This window comes from Neopsephotus bourkii, unplaced genomic scaffold, assembly GCF_033783945.1.
Source record: "Neopsephotus bourkii isolate Nb327-2 ecotype Australia unplaced genomic scaffold, CSIRO-AGI_Nbou_v1 NB_250, whole genome shotgun sequence".
NCBI lineage: Eukaryota > Metazoa > Chordata > Aves > Psittaciformes > Psittacidae > Neopsephotus > Neopsephotus bourkii.
This window is the reverse complement of record NW_026900760.1, coordinates 1901596-1922789: the sequence shown is the minus strand read 5'-3', so window position 1 is coordinate 1922789 and position 21194 is coordinate 1901596. Positions and strand designations below refer to the sequence as shown.

The window sequence follows — 21194 nt, the reverse complement described above, 5'->3', positions numbered from 1 at the left end:
TTAAGCTGTATAAGTCATCACAATTTTAATTAATGTATACAAGCCTTCTACAAGCATACCTGATGGTTTTGTCCAGTCTAAATCCCCCTCAACTTTTGTACCTAGGCATCTCTTCAAGGTGTTTCTCCATTTCTTTTACTTAGAGAGATAACACAAATACTGCTTTAAATGTTTTTAACTGAAGTATTAATTATATTAAAAGCTCAGAATAAGTTTAATAACCACCATAGTTGCCACTGAAATATATATTTCAGGAAACACTGAAAAAGTAAATATGCTTGTGATAGTAAATATATAGTGTGCTGAATGTATCCTTCTGAGAGAAAGGCTCATTCACCCACATAACCATATACTAGAGGCAAGTCACAGGCTCTCGGCAGCGTCAGGACTTCAAAACCCAAGGCAGGCCATTGTGGACCACTCTACAGGCTTTCAGTGCAATTAGTAACTGAGGAGGGAGCAGTGAGGGTGCAGCTTGCCACAGTTGCATGGGGCAGAGCAGGAAGGAGCAGGAAGGTCCCTTTGCTGCACCTAGGCACCCACTGCCTTCTTCATGTTTGTGCCCTAAAAATACAGTGATCTAATTTACTAAATTAAATATGAAATCAATCTTTCACTAACTTGAACTACCTTAGTCTGCTAGAACATTTGTTCATTATACAGGTACTGTGTACAGCCACAGCAGAGACTTTATTGCTTACTTGCACAATTCCTGTACCAGCTGAAAGGAATGACATTCAGTGATAGCCAGTACCTCCTAACAGACATCAACAAGTAAAATCACTCTAATCCTATATTCTGGAGATTGTTTCAGGCTTGCTGAAGTATTGAAAAGGGATGGGACAGTTCCATATATTTCTACATGCCGTATGACCCACTGCCATATCTTAGAATTCAAACACAATTTAATTTAGAAGAAGAAAGGAACTTGATTCCACCATTAAAAGTTAGGGTATGTTTTGTGGGCAGAAAAAGGAGCCAATACCAGAGGCAGCCACCTGACTCCACCAGAAAGTTTCCATTTGAGCCCAGTGAAACCAGGGATTTGGCTTCAAGAATCATTCATTACCATGACAAATCATTTGCAAAGCAAAAAAACACAAGTGCTCGCTGCATTTCTGGCCTTCAGTTTCAGCATTTATTTAGCCCAGGGTATAGTTTCATATTGTTAAAAAGGTTTGTCTTTTGTTCTGCCTTGAACAGTATCTCACTGTGTTAAACATAACCTTCATGGGAGAAAAAACCTGCAGAATTAGTCACTTCCAATTCTCCTACCTCTCTGTTTATCAATTGAGAAATTCTTTGGTGTCTGAATACCTAAATGCTTCTGAACTCCAAGTACTTTACTATGATACATTGTTTTAACATAGTATTTTCATAAACATTCAGCACTGCCCTAACTTCCTTTCACTGACATTAAAAGGATTTAGGCTTTTAAGTCACTCTCAACTGTATCAAGAAAAGGCTTTAGAAAAAATACGCAGTTTTGTAATGTCTTTCTGCAGTCACTGTTTAAGTTATGACCCTCTTACTAATACTACTATCTTCTTTATTTCTTTTCCTTGCTGCTAGTGCCTCTGTACTGCCCTGCCCTCACAGTGCCTGCAGCCTCATCCGCCCAGCCTGTTCCTCTGCGACACAGTGAGCAGGGAAGGCCAGCAGCAAACTAGGTGGCAACTATAAGAGGTAGCCTTGAGAACTGCAGAGGAGATAGGCATGACATGAATGCTGCCTGTTCAGTGGACTTTTGTGTAGCTTTCTATTTGGGGTTCCCAGCTGGAAGTTCCCTCCTAAACACCAATCAAATCCTTCCTCTCCAAACCTAGCTAAAGGTCCCCCTATTTCTGCCCAATACTCATGATCAAAAGGTAGCTATAAGATGCAAATGATTTATGTGAAGAAACTTCGTGTTTCTCACTTTCAGAAAGATATCAAATTGCCATGCCATAGCCTTATTTATTTGACCCTAGATTTCCCATACCTGAGTGGTCCCAGCCACGGGCCTGCTGAAGAAATCCTGCCTTAGGCATTTTTGCTGCCTTAGGTAGATGAAAGCCACATAGCCTATAAATCTAAGAATTGCTGTATCATGAGCTGGGGACACAGTTATTTACCTCTTTCATGACTTGGGTAGTCCCAGCCATGTCTAGAGGCATTTAGTTTGGCATCTAAAGGCTGTTAGAAGGTGGAGCTGTGAGGACTTTAAGCACCAAATTAGGTGGCAGCAGAGCAGAGGTTTTGAGAATCTAATTTTAGATTTAGGCACTTCAGATAGCGAATAGTATGCTACAGCACAGCCTGCACTATAGCTTATATAGCAATAGCTGTACTAACCTCAAACATGCCAGTTTAAGCACAATAATGGTGAGAATAGGCAGCAGTGTAAATTATTCAGTGCTGTTCTGTCTGCATTGCTTTGGTACCAAGCTAATCCAATTAAGAGTCTATCATTACTTCATCATTACTATGTTCATCATGTGAGATATCATTGTGTACTGGTACATGAGGAATTCACACTTCCATTTGTCTGTGCATCCGTAACTTTATGCCTGTCATTTTACTTCCAAATTAGGTTATGTGGAAGCTTCACCAAAGCTTCTGATTTCAAAATGCCAGTCAACATGCCATCTTCAACATCAGAAACAACTGTGAAATGTAATACTTTTTATGAAAAGCAAGACTAATTTATTTCAGTTGTGGATTTGGTTTAATCAAATCAAATTACTGCTACAATATAAAGTAAATGCTAAGACTTCAGTGTGCAATTAAGCATTTTGCTCAAGATTCAGACTGTTTTAATCTTTGTCCTTGAGAAGTATTTTTAGTCACGAATTAGAGGGTAAAAAAATTAATACACCTTTTAGTATCAATTTCTGCATAGAGAACCAAGCAAGCAGGAGAACATAGTCTTTAATGTGACCATTTTTCAGAATATACATTAACTGACGCTTTTTCATGCACAGTTGATTTAGTATAAACTGATTGACACCTTTGGGGGTCATCTTTCCACTGACTTACAAATTTGCTCACTCTTGAAAAAAGCCTCCTGCACACCCAGTATTCTCTAGTTAAAGCTGAAAATTCAACTCATCATATTTACACAATAAAAAAAAAATCCATTCTGAGTCGGTTTTAATTGCAAATCCTACCCAAGGGACCAATTCTCCTGCTTAGGAGGCAGCCCCGTGTCTTCTCCTAGAGAACCAACTGCAGTCAATTATGGTAATGAAATGTCAATAAATATAAAACTTTAATACAGGCTGCTCTTGGTGAGTGGCAGATGAGGACTTGCCTCCCAGACAAATTTGCTGGTGCTGCAAATATTAAATGCACCTGAAAGAGTAGCAGGTTGCCTGAGAGCTCTCCAGTAGAGGGATGGTGGGAGATCCAGGAATCTACTGGGTTTTACCATTATGGCATAATCACTGCACTAAAGCCACTGATATTCCTGACATCCAGACATCTTAACTTCTTATTATGAAGTGAGTAGCATATTTCCCCCACAAAATGGAATCTCAGTGAGGGATTTTGAGATTTCCCACCCTTAGCAATTACAAAAGGGAAATTAAGTTGTGAAAGCTGCTATTTTTATGTGACCAGTTTCTTAACATGAATTCACTGAATCAGTCACTATATTACACTGTTGAATAAAAAGTATTTGGGGTATGTTACTTTTATTTTTTATTGTTAAAGTATCTATATACACACACATATATAAAGAAATATGTATATAGACAGAAAGAGAGGGAATTAGCATATGAACTAGAAAGTAGTTTATGAAAGATGGTTTGGCAGGGATTTCCAAAGACCAGATCCTACTTTTGTCACGATTCCTTTGGCCCTGAGTAAGTGATTTAATGTTACTACTTCAGTTTCCCCAGGTGTAAGAGAGAGCAATAAAACCTACCTCACAGGATACTTAAGCATCATCCGTTGACTTAATTGCAACATAAGCACAATTTTAATTCCTTTGCAGAGCTCGTGTAGTATTGTTCTTAACATCCATACAAAAAGTGTAACTTCAGTTTTCTTATGCAGTTGTCCCAGGAGCACTGAGATTACATATAAATAAAATATCTTGTTAAAAGTCAGTAACCTATTGATTATATTAAGGTCATCACTAGGAGAAGTTATATTTAGTTCCTTCAGTTATCTCTCTGTCTTTCCTGGCTGAAATTTTGTCAGGCTTAAAGTCTTTCAGGTTTGTTGTTTTTTTGCTTGCCTTACTGCTGTTTATACTTCAACAAAATCAATAGTTTTAAAATCAAAAAGCGTATTTCTAAATACATGTTCCTTAACAGTTCTTTAAAAAAATAGATTTTAGAGGATCAGTGCATAGAAAAGCAAAATTTCACAGTACTGGTCTGTTTCCTCCAATCATTCTTTATTAACTATTTTATTATAGGAGACCTTAAAGATGGGATTATAGCACTGATACTTTTAAACAAGTCATTAACCCCGAGTGTGTACTTACCATTGTGCTTAGTCTTCATTTAAAGCCAGACTTCACTTATGTGTGCTTGCAAAGAGTCTGGTTAGCAATTTCCCTGTTGTTATGGAGGCTCCTAAAAGAGAAAGGTGTTGCTAATATTAGAGAAGCCAGGCAAGAAAAGTCACTTTGAAAATGCGTCAATAACCAAATTAGGTTTCAGCCAGTTGGCTGAGGTGGTTCATCACAGAAGCGGGCAACACGTCTGGCCCCTTCCTTGGGACGGTGGCACTTGCAGGGGATAGCTAGCACTCTGGTGAAAAGAGGGGTAACCGAAGGTATTTCAGCTGAAGTAGCTGCTCTGATCACCCTTGCTCCACGCTGCTGTCACTATGCTGGAGCTGCCCAGTCTCACCAGCCATGTCTCTGAGCCAGCTCACTGCAGCCCCTGCCCTTCACCTTCACATCACAGCATCCCTGTAGGCTGCCATACCCAAGCACTTCACTGGCCACCCTCCCATGACAAAGCACACACATCTTTAGAGTGGCAGAGGCTGGTACAGCCATCTACATAGAAACATCCCTTAATGCAAATGGCATTACCCAGAAAATTTTCAGCATACAAGCAATGGGTAGGATGCCCAAGATTCAAGTCTAGCTGGGGGTGTGTCAGCTTTAGCAGGCTTTAAGCATGCTTTGCTTGTGCATATTAAGTTTTCAATGCAGTGCATTAATTCTAGCTTTCTTTTGGATATCTATGTACAAGTATCACTTCACAAAGCTCATAGACAGGTCAGCCTCCCCCAGAGAACAAATGAGCGCATGACTTGGGAAGCAGACCCCCAGAGAAAGCAGTTCCATGTGCTGCAGTTTCTGCTCGGCCCAAGGCAAGTGCAGCTGGCCTGTGTGTCAGGCACCTGCCTGCTCCTTCTCTGCTAGCAGGGAAGGACATGCCAGAACAACTACATTGGAACCAGATCCAGTGAATACCAGGATTTTGTGTAGCTAAGGAGAACAGAAACTACCTACACAATGCCTCTTTCCTGTGGGAATACACCGACATTTCTAGGCTTGAATAGATGTTTCTGGCCAAGTTATGGACACTGGACCTTTTCTCATGAATACAGTTATGTCCCTCTGGACTAATATACCCAGTGTAGGCACAAAGCTCACTTCATCAGTATTTCTTCGTAAGATCATACAATTACAATGAGAACAAGAGACACCAAATGAATAAACCAAACAGATATGGGGACACCTACTGTGTCATAAGCAGTTCTCATATACAAAGCTTCTAAAAAAAGCTAATACAGACAAACCAGCATTGACAGTGATGTGACATACCATTAAGATGTGTGGTTTAATAATATTTTTAGTACACACCACTGTGCTAGAATCAGTTTATGTATAAAATCATCTTGACTTAATAACATCGTTATATTGAGAATGATCCTTTTATCCAGGAGTCTCCTGGTTGCATGTGACAGCTTGAAACATCCGAAAGTGGTGCTGTGGGCATGACAACCAGACAGAAATACAATTCTCTTTTACAGGTGGATTATTCCATAATAGCATCCCAAGCTGGAGCCACCCTCAACAATCTTATGAGCCATGCACAAGAACTAGTAGCAAAGCTTCGCTCCCTGCAGTTTGATCTACGAGAATTTGTATGTCTCAAATTCCTGGTGCTGTTTAGTTTAGGTAGGTACAGTCTACTCTTCATACTTGAAAGTGTTATTTTTTTCTAAAAAATATTTTTCTTTTCTTATTTTTTTTCTGAAAAACACAATTTTGGAATCTATTTCATGAGGTTCATAGTAATCTGAGGAGTCTTTTTTAATTATCATTTGCAGGAAAACTATGTATAACGATTAAAAGTGGGTTTCTATGGAAATTACTCCTAGAACCTAGAGAGTTTCATAGAGTATTACAAGCTTTCTGTATTTCTGTATGTGATTTCTGAATATTTCAGAACAAGAAGAAATTCTATTAGAAATTCCAGAGAACAGGGGAAAATACAGATTGCCATGTTTCCCTATGATATTGAATATAGTTATGTAAAGCAGATGGAGTGGGGTTATGGTTGAAATACCCCTCTTTTTCAGCAGCATCTTTGGTAAGTATAAACAATCTTCTTTGCATATGATGGCTGTCACATCATAACCCATAAATCAGGAATGTATCTCATAGGTTTTTAAAAGTGAAAGGAACTCTAAAAGTGAAAATTAATGATAATAGCTTCATGACAGATCTAGCTAGGAAATAACCTTTAAAGGGGAGATTGTTTTGTACTAGTGGAGAGGACAGAATGGGAGATACCTATGCAAGACAAATTAGTTAAACCAGTGCCCTCCAATGAATCAGTCAAGAAAAATCACCAGTGTCAGGAACAAAAAGGGGCTTAGGGAGATGGATTCCTATTGACTTCACAGGAATAGATTTTTCTGCTTGTCCTCTGTTTCACGTTTGCACTTTGTTGACTTAAAACTGGTATAAATAAACTTTGGCCAAGTGAATTTTTATTTACTGGCAGGTAATTCAAAGAAGAGACTTAAAAAAACATAAATGAGGTCAGATCCAGTCTGATCTCCATAGCCAAAACTCCCATTTTACTCAAAAGGCATTTTGTCTACAAAGAGAGTGATCAGCTGAGCCAAGCACAAGAATGAAAGAAAATATCAGCAGTGCTGACATTTAGTAATGTTTTTCTTTTATTTTTCAGTTTCTAAAAAAATCTTCAGTAAAGGAATAAAATTCTATAAATTAATTACTATAATACAATTGCAATTAGACTCAAGGGAACAGTTTTGGTTACACTGTAACACATCAGTTTCTTTCTTAAATATGCCTCTCCATGTGGTGGTTCTAGAATTTGAACCTTTGGTTTTGGTTTTGATCTCTTTAAATACATGAAGCATAAAGGATCAACACTTCAGAGGTGTAGAACACAGAACTTGTAGGGGAAAAAAAGAATTATTTTTAAAGACACAACAATGCCAACAGAATTGACTGTTATAAAGTATGTACATTCTGAAACCTAGAAAGAGATGGTGGATTTCTCTGCTATTAACATTTTGTATTCAGGGCTTCATTGCTTTCTTTCTCTTAGATTCAGAGAAGGAAAAGCAAGCCATCTGTTGCAGAAAATATGTTTTATGAATTAATCTGATGAATAGCAAGAATTCCAATTTCCTAATTCCTAATAAGTAGGTTTTTCAGTCATTAAACATCAGCACAGAAATATCTAAAGAGCCTGCAGCTTTCTTCTGACAAAATATTTAGAGAATTCATCCCCATTCCATGACATTTTAAATTAGCTGAATATGTGAAGTGCATTTGGAAAATTCTCAATTTTAGGTGACCTTTCTGTTTGATGACCTTTCATCAGGTCTTCTAGTACTTTGCACGGATTTAGGAATTGGTTTTGCACCTTTAGCTCTTCCAATTCTGTCAAGCAGTGTGTTCAGCTTCTGATGCAGTTGGGCAGGAATACCTTGCAATCATGCACCCAGCCAGGTTATCCAATTTTAATCTCATTTATGTTACTATAAAAATGGCTAATTCTGCTGCTAGTAGGACCCTCGTAGTCACATCACTTGCATATAAAAGTTGATGTAACTAAGAAAGCTTCAACACGTTTGAAACCAATTAGATCATTATTTAGAGCTACATGTTATTCTGCAAAAACTAAAATGTAAAGATGACGCCACTTAATCCACAGGACTGAGGAAAATATTTAATAAAAATGATGACAAAACTGAAATGAAAAACACAGATACCCTTTCCAGACAATTACTTAAGTTTGCACACATAAGTACAAACGACTCATTGGGCTGAAGTTAGTATGATGCCTGACATCCTAAAAATGAGTCAGGTTTTTGAAGACAGTAAAGCACAAAACACTGTCAGGCATTTGGTAGGGCTGTCAAAACTAGCTAAGCATCAAATTCTACATCAATAACTCGCTGCAGTTATTGTACCTAGGTATCTAGGTGTATTTGACACATATCTACATTTCTTAAGCATCTAAAAAGAAAACTGGTCTTTATGCCAAAAACAAATTACTTAATCAAAATATTTCAAAACCTTCATCTGGCTCTTGCTGGAATTCTGGTCCCGTAATGTCTAATGGAATAAAAACCACTTCAATACATAACAGCCTTTTGACATATCTAAGGATGTTCACGCCAGTGTTAACCAAACCAATAAAAAGCTATTGTTCTTTAATATAGCACTTGGTTGAAAAATAAATGTCTAATACAAAGCCTTTCACAGGCAACACAATGTCAATAATCTGCAGAATTAATTTCTTGAGAAGAAGCTGTTTGTTGCTTATAACTGTACAGATACAAGTCTGCCTTGTAAAGTTGTTTGTTATTCATGGCTGTACCATATTGTCTGTTTCTTCACAAGATGGCAATCTCCTTCAGGGCAAAGAACTTTGCCTCTTTCTTTTTTCCTGACATTTAAGAAGTGATTATCACAGTAAACTAATAGTAAAATAGTGTTCAAAACCCAAACCACTTACAATAATTTTTCAAAACAGAATTAAATAATAAGTTTTGCTTTCTAGATTTTAAATGAGAGAGGTAATTGTTTGTTATCTACTCATTAGAGGTTCCAAAGGGTTTAAACATGAAAACGCTTTTGATTGATGGCAGCATTAAAGAACACGCTGTTGAAGCTTAGAAAGATGCATATTTATTGTAGTCTTTGGAGCTAGCAGTGAACAGCTCTTCCTGCAGTCAAACTGCATATACCCACCCACACCAGTGAGTGATACACCCAGGCACAGGAGCTCAGCTCCTTTCTCCAGTGGGCAATCTCATGTGTTTAGTCTGATTAATACTGCCAAGTATATAATGGTACAGGTGACTCAGCAATTATTCAATAAGCCAGAAAAGTTTGGTAACTAGTTTCTTACCTGTGACAACTTTAGTTTAGTTCTATATAGTATTACTATATGTAGCTTTATGTAACTTTTAAATTCCCTCCATCAGTTATAAAAAACAAATACCTTTACAGCTAGGTAGTTCTTACCTCTCTGTATATAAGCATTCTTTACTGTCCACAGATCTTCATACTTCAGTGACTGTCTATAACTAGTGGCTCCTCATGCCATCCTTCAGTCCAATCACTGCCAAACTTCGGACAGGAGCAAGTCCATCACACCTATTCCTCTCAGCAGATAACTATTTCAGCTGAATCAGTCCTTCAGCAGTTGTGCTCCAGCAGGTTAAAAAGCCAGAGAACAAATCAGTCCTTACACCCAGCACAGTCATCACGATCACACTGGAGTTTATCATCTTGTGCGTGGTTTGGACTCAGCTGTATTTTAGATTAACAAGAACCTTGACTCATAAAGACATTAAAGGACTAGCAGAGACCCCTTCCTTCACAGTTTTACTGTACCATCACTGGTCAGTCAGTTACTCTGTCAAGACATTGAAAGTTTGGTGTAATTTAAAGTCCATCAGGTTACTTTGATCTGGTTACATAATCTACTGCATTAGTTCATCAGGGTTCTCTTAAAGAATCACAAACTTTGCATAAATCAGTTCCCTGTGGCAATTTCCTCAGTGTCTACCTCCTCACTACATATAAACAAACATATGTTGCTTTCCTCTCTTACCGCACACAACAACATTACACAACTGAACCAGTCTGATATTGAGAACACAGTAAATCAAATAGAAACAAATACTATGATAGAAATTGCCCTTCACAGTTTTTGGTTGTGTAGCCTAGTATAACCGCTAAGGCAGTTTTTAGCAACTTTTTCCCTATTTGATCTCTGATGGACATGTCTGAATTCTGTACCTATGTCTGTCTTTGCTGCAAATGGTACACTAGATGCTGATAGAATGTTTTATTTGAAGATGACCTGGACTGCCAAAGCTGAGGCATTTTATTGGAAAGGAGCAATCCATCTACCAGCATGATTTATTTGAAAGAAGTCTTCTGTTTAGATGGCCTAGAAATAGCAATTTCTGTTACCAATCTCAATTTCAATTATCTTGAGCTATTATCTTGCTTTGAAGTGAATCAGGACACCAGTTCTGACAGCAATTATCCTTGCTTACCTTTCTTTGACCCAGGTTTACATCATATTTGCAAACCCCAAAACATGTTTCTTCTGGGGCATTATTCCTGTTTTTTCACTTGTAGAAGTGTTCCCCCCTTAATTCTAACAAAAAGAATGAATCACAGAATCATTATAGAATGGTGTGTGTTTTAAGCGACCTTAAAGATCATCCACATCCAAGCCCCCTGCCATGGACTCGGACACCTTCCATTAGACCAGGTTGCTCAAAGCTCTATGCAGCCTGGACTGAATGAAGGTAATCAGCATGCCAAAACACAATTTAGCTCAGGTATATCAGCCATTTTTTCCCCCACAATCTGAAGATATATGAATAAAAGTATCAGTAGCTCAAGAGATATGTAAACCTGGATTTTCTTAACCACTGAGTTGCATTTGGCAGGTTTCTTTCAAGCAAAAAGAAACAAGACAAAGCCATGACAATTCAACAACTGTAATAACACAGTTGATAGAAAGATACCGGCCAGGCATATGTTGCAAAACTGTGAAATAAAAAAAACTTTAACAGATTGGAGTGTTAAGCCTATTTTTAATGCTGGTTTATGAACTCATGTTGAAAATACGGAAAGAGCACATCTGAGAAAGATGCTGGTCACACAGCTGTGTAACTGTTCATCAAATTTACCACTTAATGAAAATAAACTTATTTGGCTTTCCCAAAGCTAGCCAAATTGAGAATAATGCAATTTCTTTACCGTAATCCCAGCGTAATAATACACCTATTTTTTCTATAGCATATAACTATATAGTCCACAGTACACATTATCACAAAGTAGTTTTAAAAATAAATACAAAATGCTTCTTTGTCTTAATGATTGCTGGTTTGAATTGAGAAACACTACAGATAGAAAAAGCAAATGTGTCAGTTTATCACCCTTTTTGAATTTTCAGTACCAAATTTGACATTAGCTTGGAAACTCTTTGTCATAAAGCAGAATTAGAAATTAAAAACAAAACAAAAACTATCAACAAAATCAAACTCCCCCCCAAATGTGCTGTTAAATTCTCTAATTCTGGGACTGAAATGGATTGGCATGCTCCACTGGGCTGAAATCTTGGCTTCACTAAAGACAAAGAGAATTCCACACTGTTTCTATTGGAGCCAAAATTTGTCTCACTGCTTCTTTTGTTTGCTTCCTATCACAGAATAAAGTTCAGATCATTTTTTCAGCAATTAAATGTGCTAAATGACTACATTTAAATGATGCTTGAAGAACCAAATGAGTACCTTACACAGGATGCTTTCTATCATCTTCTGACTCAACAGATCTCTTCATTTTACCATCCCCTAGCTTTACAGACTGGTCACTTAACCTGAAATCAGCCATTGTTTCCCCTTTATCAAAACTTCCCATTTGTCCTGCTAGTTTTTATTATCTGAAGTCAGCAAGGATGATTTGTCAAACCTCCCATCAGAGCACTTTGTAAAGTGAAATGCCAATAGGAAGAAAGTTAGACATCATTTGACCCATGTTCAGGCACTCGTCTGCCTGTGAAGCTAAATGCTAGACTAGGCAGCAGCTGACTAGTACCACTTCCTTATCATTGTCAGGACATAGATAAATGTACTTCATTTAAAAAATGAAGGCTTTATCAATGTACAAATAATTGGAGAGCCACTATTGATCCCACATCTCACTTAACATGAGACGACAAGGTCCTGTAGAAATGGTAAACATTTAATCTCTCTGGATGACAAAAACCGGGCTCTTGCTTAAGCCACAAGAAGAAAAGAAAAGCAGCTCAGTTTTGAAACCACAGCCACACTTAAGTGTTCAGTAGAAATCCACCTGGATCTGCAACACTCCATTCCAATTTCTCTTAAATAAGAGGAATATTAGCAAATTAATATTTCCTTGCTTTTAGACTTCCTAAAATGTCAGAGCTCACCGCTCACAGGACTTGAAGGAGTTTTCTTCTATCAAACACGTGCTGAAGGAGCAGCAGCACAAAACCAGCCTGTGCTGTTTCACCTGCTTTCAGTAACTCCCTGAAATCAATGCAGTTATGCAACATTCTGGAGCTAAAAGGGAAAATAAATTAAATTAGCTATTGTACTTTTTAATATACTTCATATAACATAATTGGTCTATTACATTTACAGACTAGCCAGACTCTCTGCCTCAGTGAGCTTGCAATCTAAATAGAAAAGATAAGAAAAGCAGCAGTAAATGATGATGAAACATGGGGCTGTACACATCTTCAGCTTTTGCTGAGGGTTCAATTTGAGGCATTGTATATTCAGATAGGAAAATAAGTATATAAGCATCAACTGGAAGTAATATAACAAAGACTATTGATTAAGTTTTTGTAGTAGTCATGATGCTGAATGGCACACAACAAAAAGGAGAATGAAATGAAGAAATTAGTGAGGTAGGAAGTTTTATCAGACCAAAAAGAAAACAGAACAAGACTGGAAAATTAGAAAAGAGACAATGCATGCAGTATTATAGATGCTTAAGTGCAGTACAGACGCAAAGGCATAACCTAGCAAATTTTGGGATATTGATCTCTATCGCAGCTTTCCTAATAATGATGTTATACTTTCAACAAATACAGATCTGCCTTTCACACTCTGTTTAATAAGGCCAAGAATACACTAGCTTTTCAAAGCACAGTCCACGAAACATGGAAACTTACTAAGAACAAGAATTCGCCAAAAATCTTCTGCATCCTGACACCATTCTGATATTTCAGTATCAGAACAAACGTAATTTAGCTAGTAGGTGACTGGCTCAAAATGCAAAAATTCATTCTTCAACACAGCATATTATCCAGCTCTGGCACACCCAAGATGTAGAGGATGCTGAAAGATTTTGTGGTTACAAAAGTCACCTGGAGAACTTAACAGAGGAAAAATCCATTGAAAGCTATGAAATATAAAAAATGCTGCTCCTGGCTGTTGTTAACTTCCAGCTGCTGGAGCCTGAGCAACTGCTCCTGGGAGGTACCACTCCATGCTTTTTTTCTTCTTAAACTGTTCCCTAAAGCATCTGCTCTTGGTCACTGTCAAAGGTAGAACAGTGGTCTAGAAGATCCAGAGTGCCAGCAAAGCATTTCCCATGTTCTCATAGGGAGGTGCAAGCCATGTGTAATTTTCAGAGATGCTGCTCTCCTCCCTGTAAAGCGGGCCTGGTGGTTATCTGGCAAGACACCAAGAAGCTCACAGATAATACTACTTTGTCTTCACAAAGCACTTTCTCACAGGATCTTAAGTAGGTGCTGAGAATTTGAAGCAAAAATTATCACATGGCAGTCTTGCTTGGCAAGCCAATGCAAGCCAGTCACGGAGCACTTATCCAGTGATGGACTTGCCATCACAAATGTGTTGACTGCTTACTCACACTGCCAAACAGTACTTAGGGCTCAATGCAGTGTTCTTCAAATGTGGTCACTCTGTAGGGTTTTATTTTTTGCAGTTTTTAAATATACAACTCCTTTTACATCTTCTTTTAGATGTATGTTATTTATAATTCATATATATATATGTATAGGCTGTTATTATAAGGTGGTTTTATTAAATCAGTTTTCTTATATTCATCCATTCTGTTACCCAAATGTACTTGTAAGATGTTGTACAGGGTAAACACCACTGAGCAGTCAAGGGGTTCTATTTAACCAGGGCTTTCAGGCTTCCCCACATTACATTTGAGTTTAGAAAAATACTTACTTCACACTTATCAAATCCAGTCTCATATCTCAACACTACAGCAAGAATACGAGTATAATATTGGCAAAGAAACATTTCCTAAACTTTATGTAATTATTTGAAATTCAGGAAGGATTGATTAGTATTCAGGAGATGTGAATGCTCAATATTTATACCATAGAGACTTGGCAGAAGCAAATAATAGTACATAAAGCTGATGCTTGTCTTAATTAAATGCAGTATAATAGGTGTTAGGGATTTTATTTCTTAGTGAAGAGAGCAGTTTAGCAATGACCAGATATAACTCATTCTGAAGTTCGGAGTTTAAAACTAATCAATACATATTTACAACAAGGGACGGACTGAATACAATTTATTATTAGCTGACAGCTGACTAATAGATAAAGCCAAGATTTATTTAAGTATGTTTTTCCACAAAATATTTGCCCCCTTTGATTCTTGATTAGTTTTTGCTGTACTAACAATATTTCAAATAGACTTTTTAAAATGAGCATCTAATTTGCAGATAGGCTGGGAACGAAATCAGAGATGTTTGAATGAGACCCCTAGCTGGGATGATCCTTTCACTGTGACAAACTTATTAATAGTAACATTCCCAGATTCCCTAATGGAAGGTGATATTTTTAAATGCTCCTTTAAAGCATACAATCTACATATGGGATGATGTTGACTGGTATTGACTAGCAGACAATACAAAGGTGACAGGCACTGTTCCAGTTTGGAAGACCTCACCTCTGGATATGATTGAGGCTCTGCTTCTTGAAATCTGAAATCAAGATGACCACTTCTTTAAATCAATATGATGCAGCTCAGTCAAAAGTTATAAACTTGATGTACAACTGCTGGATGGATATCTATAGTTTGCATTGAGAGACTGAAGGAGGTAATGATGATGATTATATCGGTTGTTTCTTGTACCCAAATCAGTGAAAGTAAATTTCATAGGAAGGTTTAGCATGACTCTCCTAATTTCACAGTTTTCATAGATATTTCTCCATTTGCCAAGTTTGAATTTGATAACTTCTAATGTGGGAAGTTGTCAGCAATTTATATAGTCCCTTGCTGCTGCATGTCCCACATCGCCTTGGAAACTAGGGATAAAGCTCTTATTAAAGATGAGGGCCAGGAGAATAGTTAAATAGCCAGTCTGCTCCTGGAACATTTAACTCCTCTCTGGATCGCAAGCACAGCAGCCAGGCTACTCCACTCTGCCACTAGAAGAGCTAATCCACTTTTCTACTGTAATCCTCTGGGAAAGCAAAGCAAATGAATATGGACAAAACCTCATTTCAGAATCATCTCATGAGGGATGCTCTTCTTTCATGGAACCAGCATTACCCAATAGAGAAATCAACCCACTTGTCTATAATTCTGCTTCTGACTCTGTTACTAAGGAGCTTTGAAGTCTCTTAAATGATATCTCAACAACCCTATCTGATAAACGGAAACAATAGTTATCTATCTTTGTAAACAGTGGTGAAATCCAGAGTATTAAAGATACTATATCCACATTGAAACAATTGTTGTTTCATTGTTGTTTAAAATATCTACTGATAACATAAAGACCATTGTTAAATAGAATCTGATTTAAAATATCTTGAATAGATTTTGAAAAAAAAAAATGATCCTTTCCTTTACAAATTACTCAACTGCAGAGTAGTTCCTTGGTCTATTTTCATATTAGGGTCCAATAATTTGCAAAGGATTTTAAAATTCATTTTTTGAGGCACTATTTCTAGAAGTGAATTTTAGCATTTTAGCACATGCAGGACAAAGTAGATCTTCTTTCACTCTATTATTCAATTTCTTTGCTTTTTCTGATTTATTTCTAGAGAAATTAAAGCACGCATCTTCCCTTTCCTTATGTCAAAACCCACAGCAAAACCAAAGGATTAAAAATCAGTCCTTAAATTCCTTATAGATGCTAAATGATGATGTATGGAGTGACAACCTTGATAAACAACAGTGTTCTCCTGCAAACATTTTTTCAGTGAGCTGACAAGTTTTTGCCCAGGATCCCATCCAGGTTCCACACATCCTGCAGGCAGTATGAAAGAAAGTAGGACAGTGTTTGTGTCACAGGTGTCTATCTTCATGAAAACTCCAATCAATCACTCCAGTGGAAAAAAAAAAACAGCTACAAAAAAAACCCAAAATCCACATAATATAAAACATACAAATGTTGGGGTTATGAGCCACAGTTAAGAATTTAACCATCATTTTTAATAAATAAATCTTTAATCATTCATCTCAGCCCTGGATGTAGGAGTTATGAATGATAAAGTTCTTGCAGGAATTCCAGAGGTAGCTGTCTGTTTCATGGCTGATTGGAGTTTTTTGCATAAACTACACTAAATTATAGAGGAAACTTACTAATCACTGTTGATTTGCCCTGATTTTATTTCATGAAATGCAATGAATATTGCAAATTCATCTCTAATTTAACTGTTGAGTACAATGGCATTATTCGAGGCCTGAATTTGATCCAATCTGATCATTACTGGTTATGTTTTCTGCTTGTCTGACAGCTGGTAGCCATGGAAAAAATAAAGCTTCCCTGCCTTCAGCAAGTACTTCTTTTCATGTTGTTTTTTTCTAAAATGCATATTTTACAAGGTTTCAAAATAACAATAGGATTAGATGCTTGAGAGAAAATTAGGTCATATATTTGTTAGATACAAATCTCGCAAGTAATTAGAAACATGGGTATCAAACAATATTTGTATTCTGTACTGCTGCCTTTGTGTGGAGACAGTGGGGATTTCAGAATAACCCAATCAGTGTGCTCCGCACTTTTCCCCTCTCTGATATGTTTATACAGTACTAGCAAGTGTGGCTTTTTAACAGCTCCTGTAACAGGGAAAAGTTACCTGAAAATAACCCACATTTATATGTGTCTCTACTTTTGGAATATTTTTACAACTTCTGTCTCATTTTTAATATACATTTTAGACATTTGAGGTGCAAGTTTGAATGTATTATATACGTAACAGGAAGCATGAGATTACACAGAATTTTTTAGTTGCTATTGGCAGAAATGTTTAACATTGGTGGTTACTACTGTTAGCCAAGTTTCCAAGCATAACATGGGAATAAATGGCTATATACTAAGATATACATAAATGAATTAATATCCTTAATCTTGGAGCCAGTAAGGCCACCCTATGGTCTCAACTTGAACATGTGTTTAAAAGCTTCACTGAATGAAGAACACGCTAAAGGAATATGATAGCTAAATCTACTTTGTAGTTGTAACAGACAACTTACTGAATACTTTTTAAACAGAATGTATAGACTAAAAACTGCACCTCATATATTTCTTCTTCAAAAAAAACACATTGCAGAGACTCTTACGTGAAAGTTTTTGTATGGGTGAATGCTGGCCATTAATTGGAGACACACTGTAGAGTAGGCCAAATTCCCCTCTTTCTCTTCTCACTTTGCTGCTTATGGAAGATTGGACACTGGAAGAGAAACAAAAGCAATGTCTGTCTCTGAGGGAGTTAAAATAGAGAGATGAAACACTGTAAAGAAACAATGACAAGAAGTAGCAGGAGAATTAAACAGGAGACCAGGGGGAAAGCATCTGCAAGAGTGATGGGAAAATGAGTGGCAGAGAAGAGGATATGTGGGCAGAGCAGGAGCCAGGAGTTGTAAATGAAAACAAGGGGTAGCAGTGTTGTGGGTCAGAGCAACAGAGAGAGACTGGATGGCTTGAGATAGGAAAGGAGTTAAGAAAACAGGGGGAAAAGGCCAGGAAGGAAAGAGAAACCATGGAACTGTGATCAAAGCCAAGCCAGAGGTGGAGAGGGAGGAAATAGAAGCAAACAGGAAAGAAACAATGAAGGAAAATTCAGAAACAAACTTTATGGCCCAGCCTTGAACGCAGCTGCGATCGTGAATTGGGAGGCAGAAGGGGACTGTGCAGAAACACTCTTTCCCAAGTTCATGGCTTGGATTGTGTCCCTATGACTTCTGCTGGCAGGAAAGGGGAGGGAAGTGAAAACTGCAACTCCTTAAGCTCTGTGTTGCTCTGATCCTGTGCATGTCCATCGATCATAGGACAAACTGAAAGAGTAAACACCAAAATAGTATGGGCTGGCAAAAGTTTTATATTGTACATGGCCATCATCCTAAGGATGTTTTAAGAGCTCTTTTGTACAAGATTATTCAAAGATTAATAAGGAAGCCCCTACATTTAGAATCATCTCCAGCACTGAGAGGGATTGATGTTCATTCTAAACATGTTGCACCACACCTCTGCTTGCCAGGAGAAGGAAAATCTCATCTCAAGAAAGAGAAAGATTTCAACATCAGAATGGGGAATGATACTACAACAGCATCTTTCCTCTCTCCCAACAACAAAAATTGTAATAGAGTCAGTGAACTGCTCAAGACAAGATAGACGATGCTATCCAGTCTTTCACCAGGGGAAAACAGAACAAATGATGCATACTGTTCTCTTTAGAGAATGGAGTCACCAGCAGGGTTGTAAAGGACAGGTATCAGACTCACATCGCCTGAAGAAGTACTGGAAAACAATATGCACAGTGAAAATATTCTTTCAGAGAGGAACATTGTGAAGAGGTTACTGTGGGAGTGGTGTCATCTAGACTGCACACTGTTCTCCAGCTAGCCAGCTCCTACCTGCATTTCTTCTTCCCTTTCCTTTTGACACAGGGAAACAAGACCCTTACAATTAATTAAAGCCACAGATAAAACTACTAGAGATGAGTCAGGGAGTAAAGAGGGAACAAAGCAATTAGAACATTCCTGCTAAAAATTCACTAGACATACTCTAAAATTCAGAGATCATTGTGCCCCTCAAAAATGCATCAGAGAGAAGCAGACACTTAAAAGAGCTTTCAATTACTTACGTGCCTTTGGCTCCCTTTCAGGATGCTGTGGAACTGGAAACAGCCATGGTAAATGTATTTTCTCTGCCTTTGCCTTTCTTGACAAAACAGCTCCAATATTTTGATCTCAAGAATAATCAGCTCTTTTGCATTTCCTTTTCAACTAACTGCAGATTTTTGCAAGTTAAAAATTAATGACAACTTCTCTTCCTCTTTTTTTTTCTTTTTTTTTTTTTTTTAACAAATCCTCCTGTGCTCTTTTTTGGAAAAAATAAAATATTCTTTTTCCTACAACTTTCAGCAAGAGTTTAAACAGCGTTCAAACCACTTTTTCTCCCTCCTTCTGGAGTAACACACAAAATGAATTCCACCACAACAAAACAACCTGGCTCGTGGAAACCATTATTTTGAAGATGAAACATTGTGTTGTGTCCTTTACCACTATTACAGGCAGTCAGTCTGTTAGAACATATTGGGCGATTATAGGCTAGTCTTTTCAGAGAAAGCCATGGGTTTCAAGTTAGCAGCAGCCATCTATCAATTCTTGAGATTATGCCATGATTTACTGTAACAGCATCATGTATTCTCTGATTTTCTGCCTCCTGTGAAACATTGTGCTTTCCTTTTCTATTGATGTATCAACTATAATGGTTACAAGCAGCCACAGAAAAATCAATAGCGAACTTTCATTACTGTGCACATAAAGAGTACCATGCTGTGAGAGCACCTAGCTGTTAAATAGTCACCAGCAGTAAGGTGCACTATAAATGTCTGTTATTTTGGTCTAAATGAAGAATGTCTGAATTGGAAACAACAAATATGTAGGATTTTTGACACCACTGGATTCTATGTCAAGTTTTTCCACTATGCAATTTTTTTTGCAGGTGTCAGGCTTGATTTGTATTTTTTAAACTTGAAGCTGACACAGGAAATTAATATCAAAATAAATAAAGTATTGCTGGCCTTTATATAGTTTTATATATATTATTATTAATTAATTATTATTTATATAGTGCTTAACTATAAGCTCATTAGGTTTGGTTGGACAGAAGTGGTAAGAACAGTGATAATCTCTGTTAAGCTAGTCTATATTTACTAGTCAAAGTAAACTGATTAAAGTGAAGAGACCTGTAATCTCTGTGTTAATAAAATAGAAGTTAAAGAGGTACTACAGTTGCACTGCTGACACAGAGGCGCTCCTAGGACAGTGCACTAGAAGTACTGAGCTGTTTTTCAACAGCATTTGGAAAAAAATAGTGTATTTTTTTTTGTCTAAATATACGTATTTGCTTCTGGGAACACATTAACTTACAATTAGTGAATGTAAACGAAGAAGGGCAAGAGCAACAGCTCATTTAGAGCTATAAATGAACTGTTTATTGCTTAATGTCTTAGATTTGAAAGCCTGTGAATTTCCATGAAAATAAAGCACAAGGATGCTCATGTGTACTTACATGAATTGTATCCTGCCAATACATATCCCACTGTCTGCTGTGGCAGCAAGGCTACAAGAAAGTACTGTCTCTTGGCCTGGGCATAACTTGCAGCAAAATTAACCTTTAAGGTAAGAAATTCAAATCACTTTTACAATTTTCAGAGTACCAACCAACACATATAACTTTTACCATAAAATGAAAAATAGAACAGAAATTCCATTCCAAATGGTATTTCACAGTCCTGTCCGTAAAAAAGAATATGTATAGGTGGGGAAACACCCCTGCTTTGAAGAGTACAGTGAGATCTAGCCAAAGGCAGCCTTAATCCAATGAGTGTTGATTTAGGAGGAAGCAGATCCAGAATTAAAAATCATTCCATACTTTCATCAATAAAGGTAAAATTCACAAAATTCAATAAAGAAAGCATTAAGGAGCTCATCAGAGCATTGCTGGAACCCTGAGATTATATATGTCATTGATACAACAAGGCTGATCAGGGCAGGAAAAGTGGAAAGCTCAGTTTGCATGAAGCTCCCTTGTGTTCCTGAACCCCTTTGTGGACCATTACAGGAGACACTGTGCAGTACCAGAGGTGTGCTCATTTCCATCACCTGGCATGTGGCATCAGGGGATCAAACTACCTCTGTCCCTGTGCAGGGAACATGAGTTTTTTGTTATCACATTAGGGACAGACAGCTCC

The 21194-nt window shown here is 37.4% G+C and overlaps 1 protein-coding gene across 1 annotated transcript in view; it reads left to right on the top strand.

Moving 5' to 3' along the window:
- NR5A2 (nuclear receptor subfamily 5 group A member 2) overlaps positions 1–21194 on the top strand; it is a 96726-nt gene that overhangs the window by 60926 nt on the left and 14606 nt on the right. Inside the window, exon 7 of the mRNA XM_061346011.1 lies at positions 5983–6130. Coding sequence (XP_061201995.1) covers positions 5983–6130 — 148 coding nt within the window. The remainder of the gene's footprint in view (positions 1–5982; positions 6131–21194) is intronic.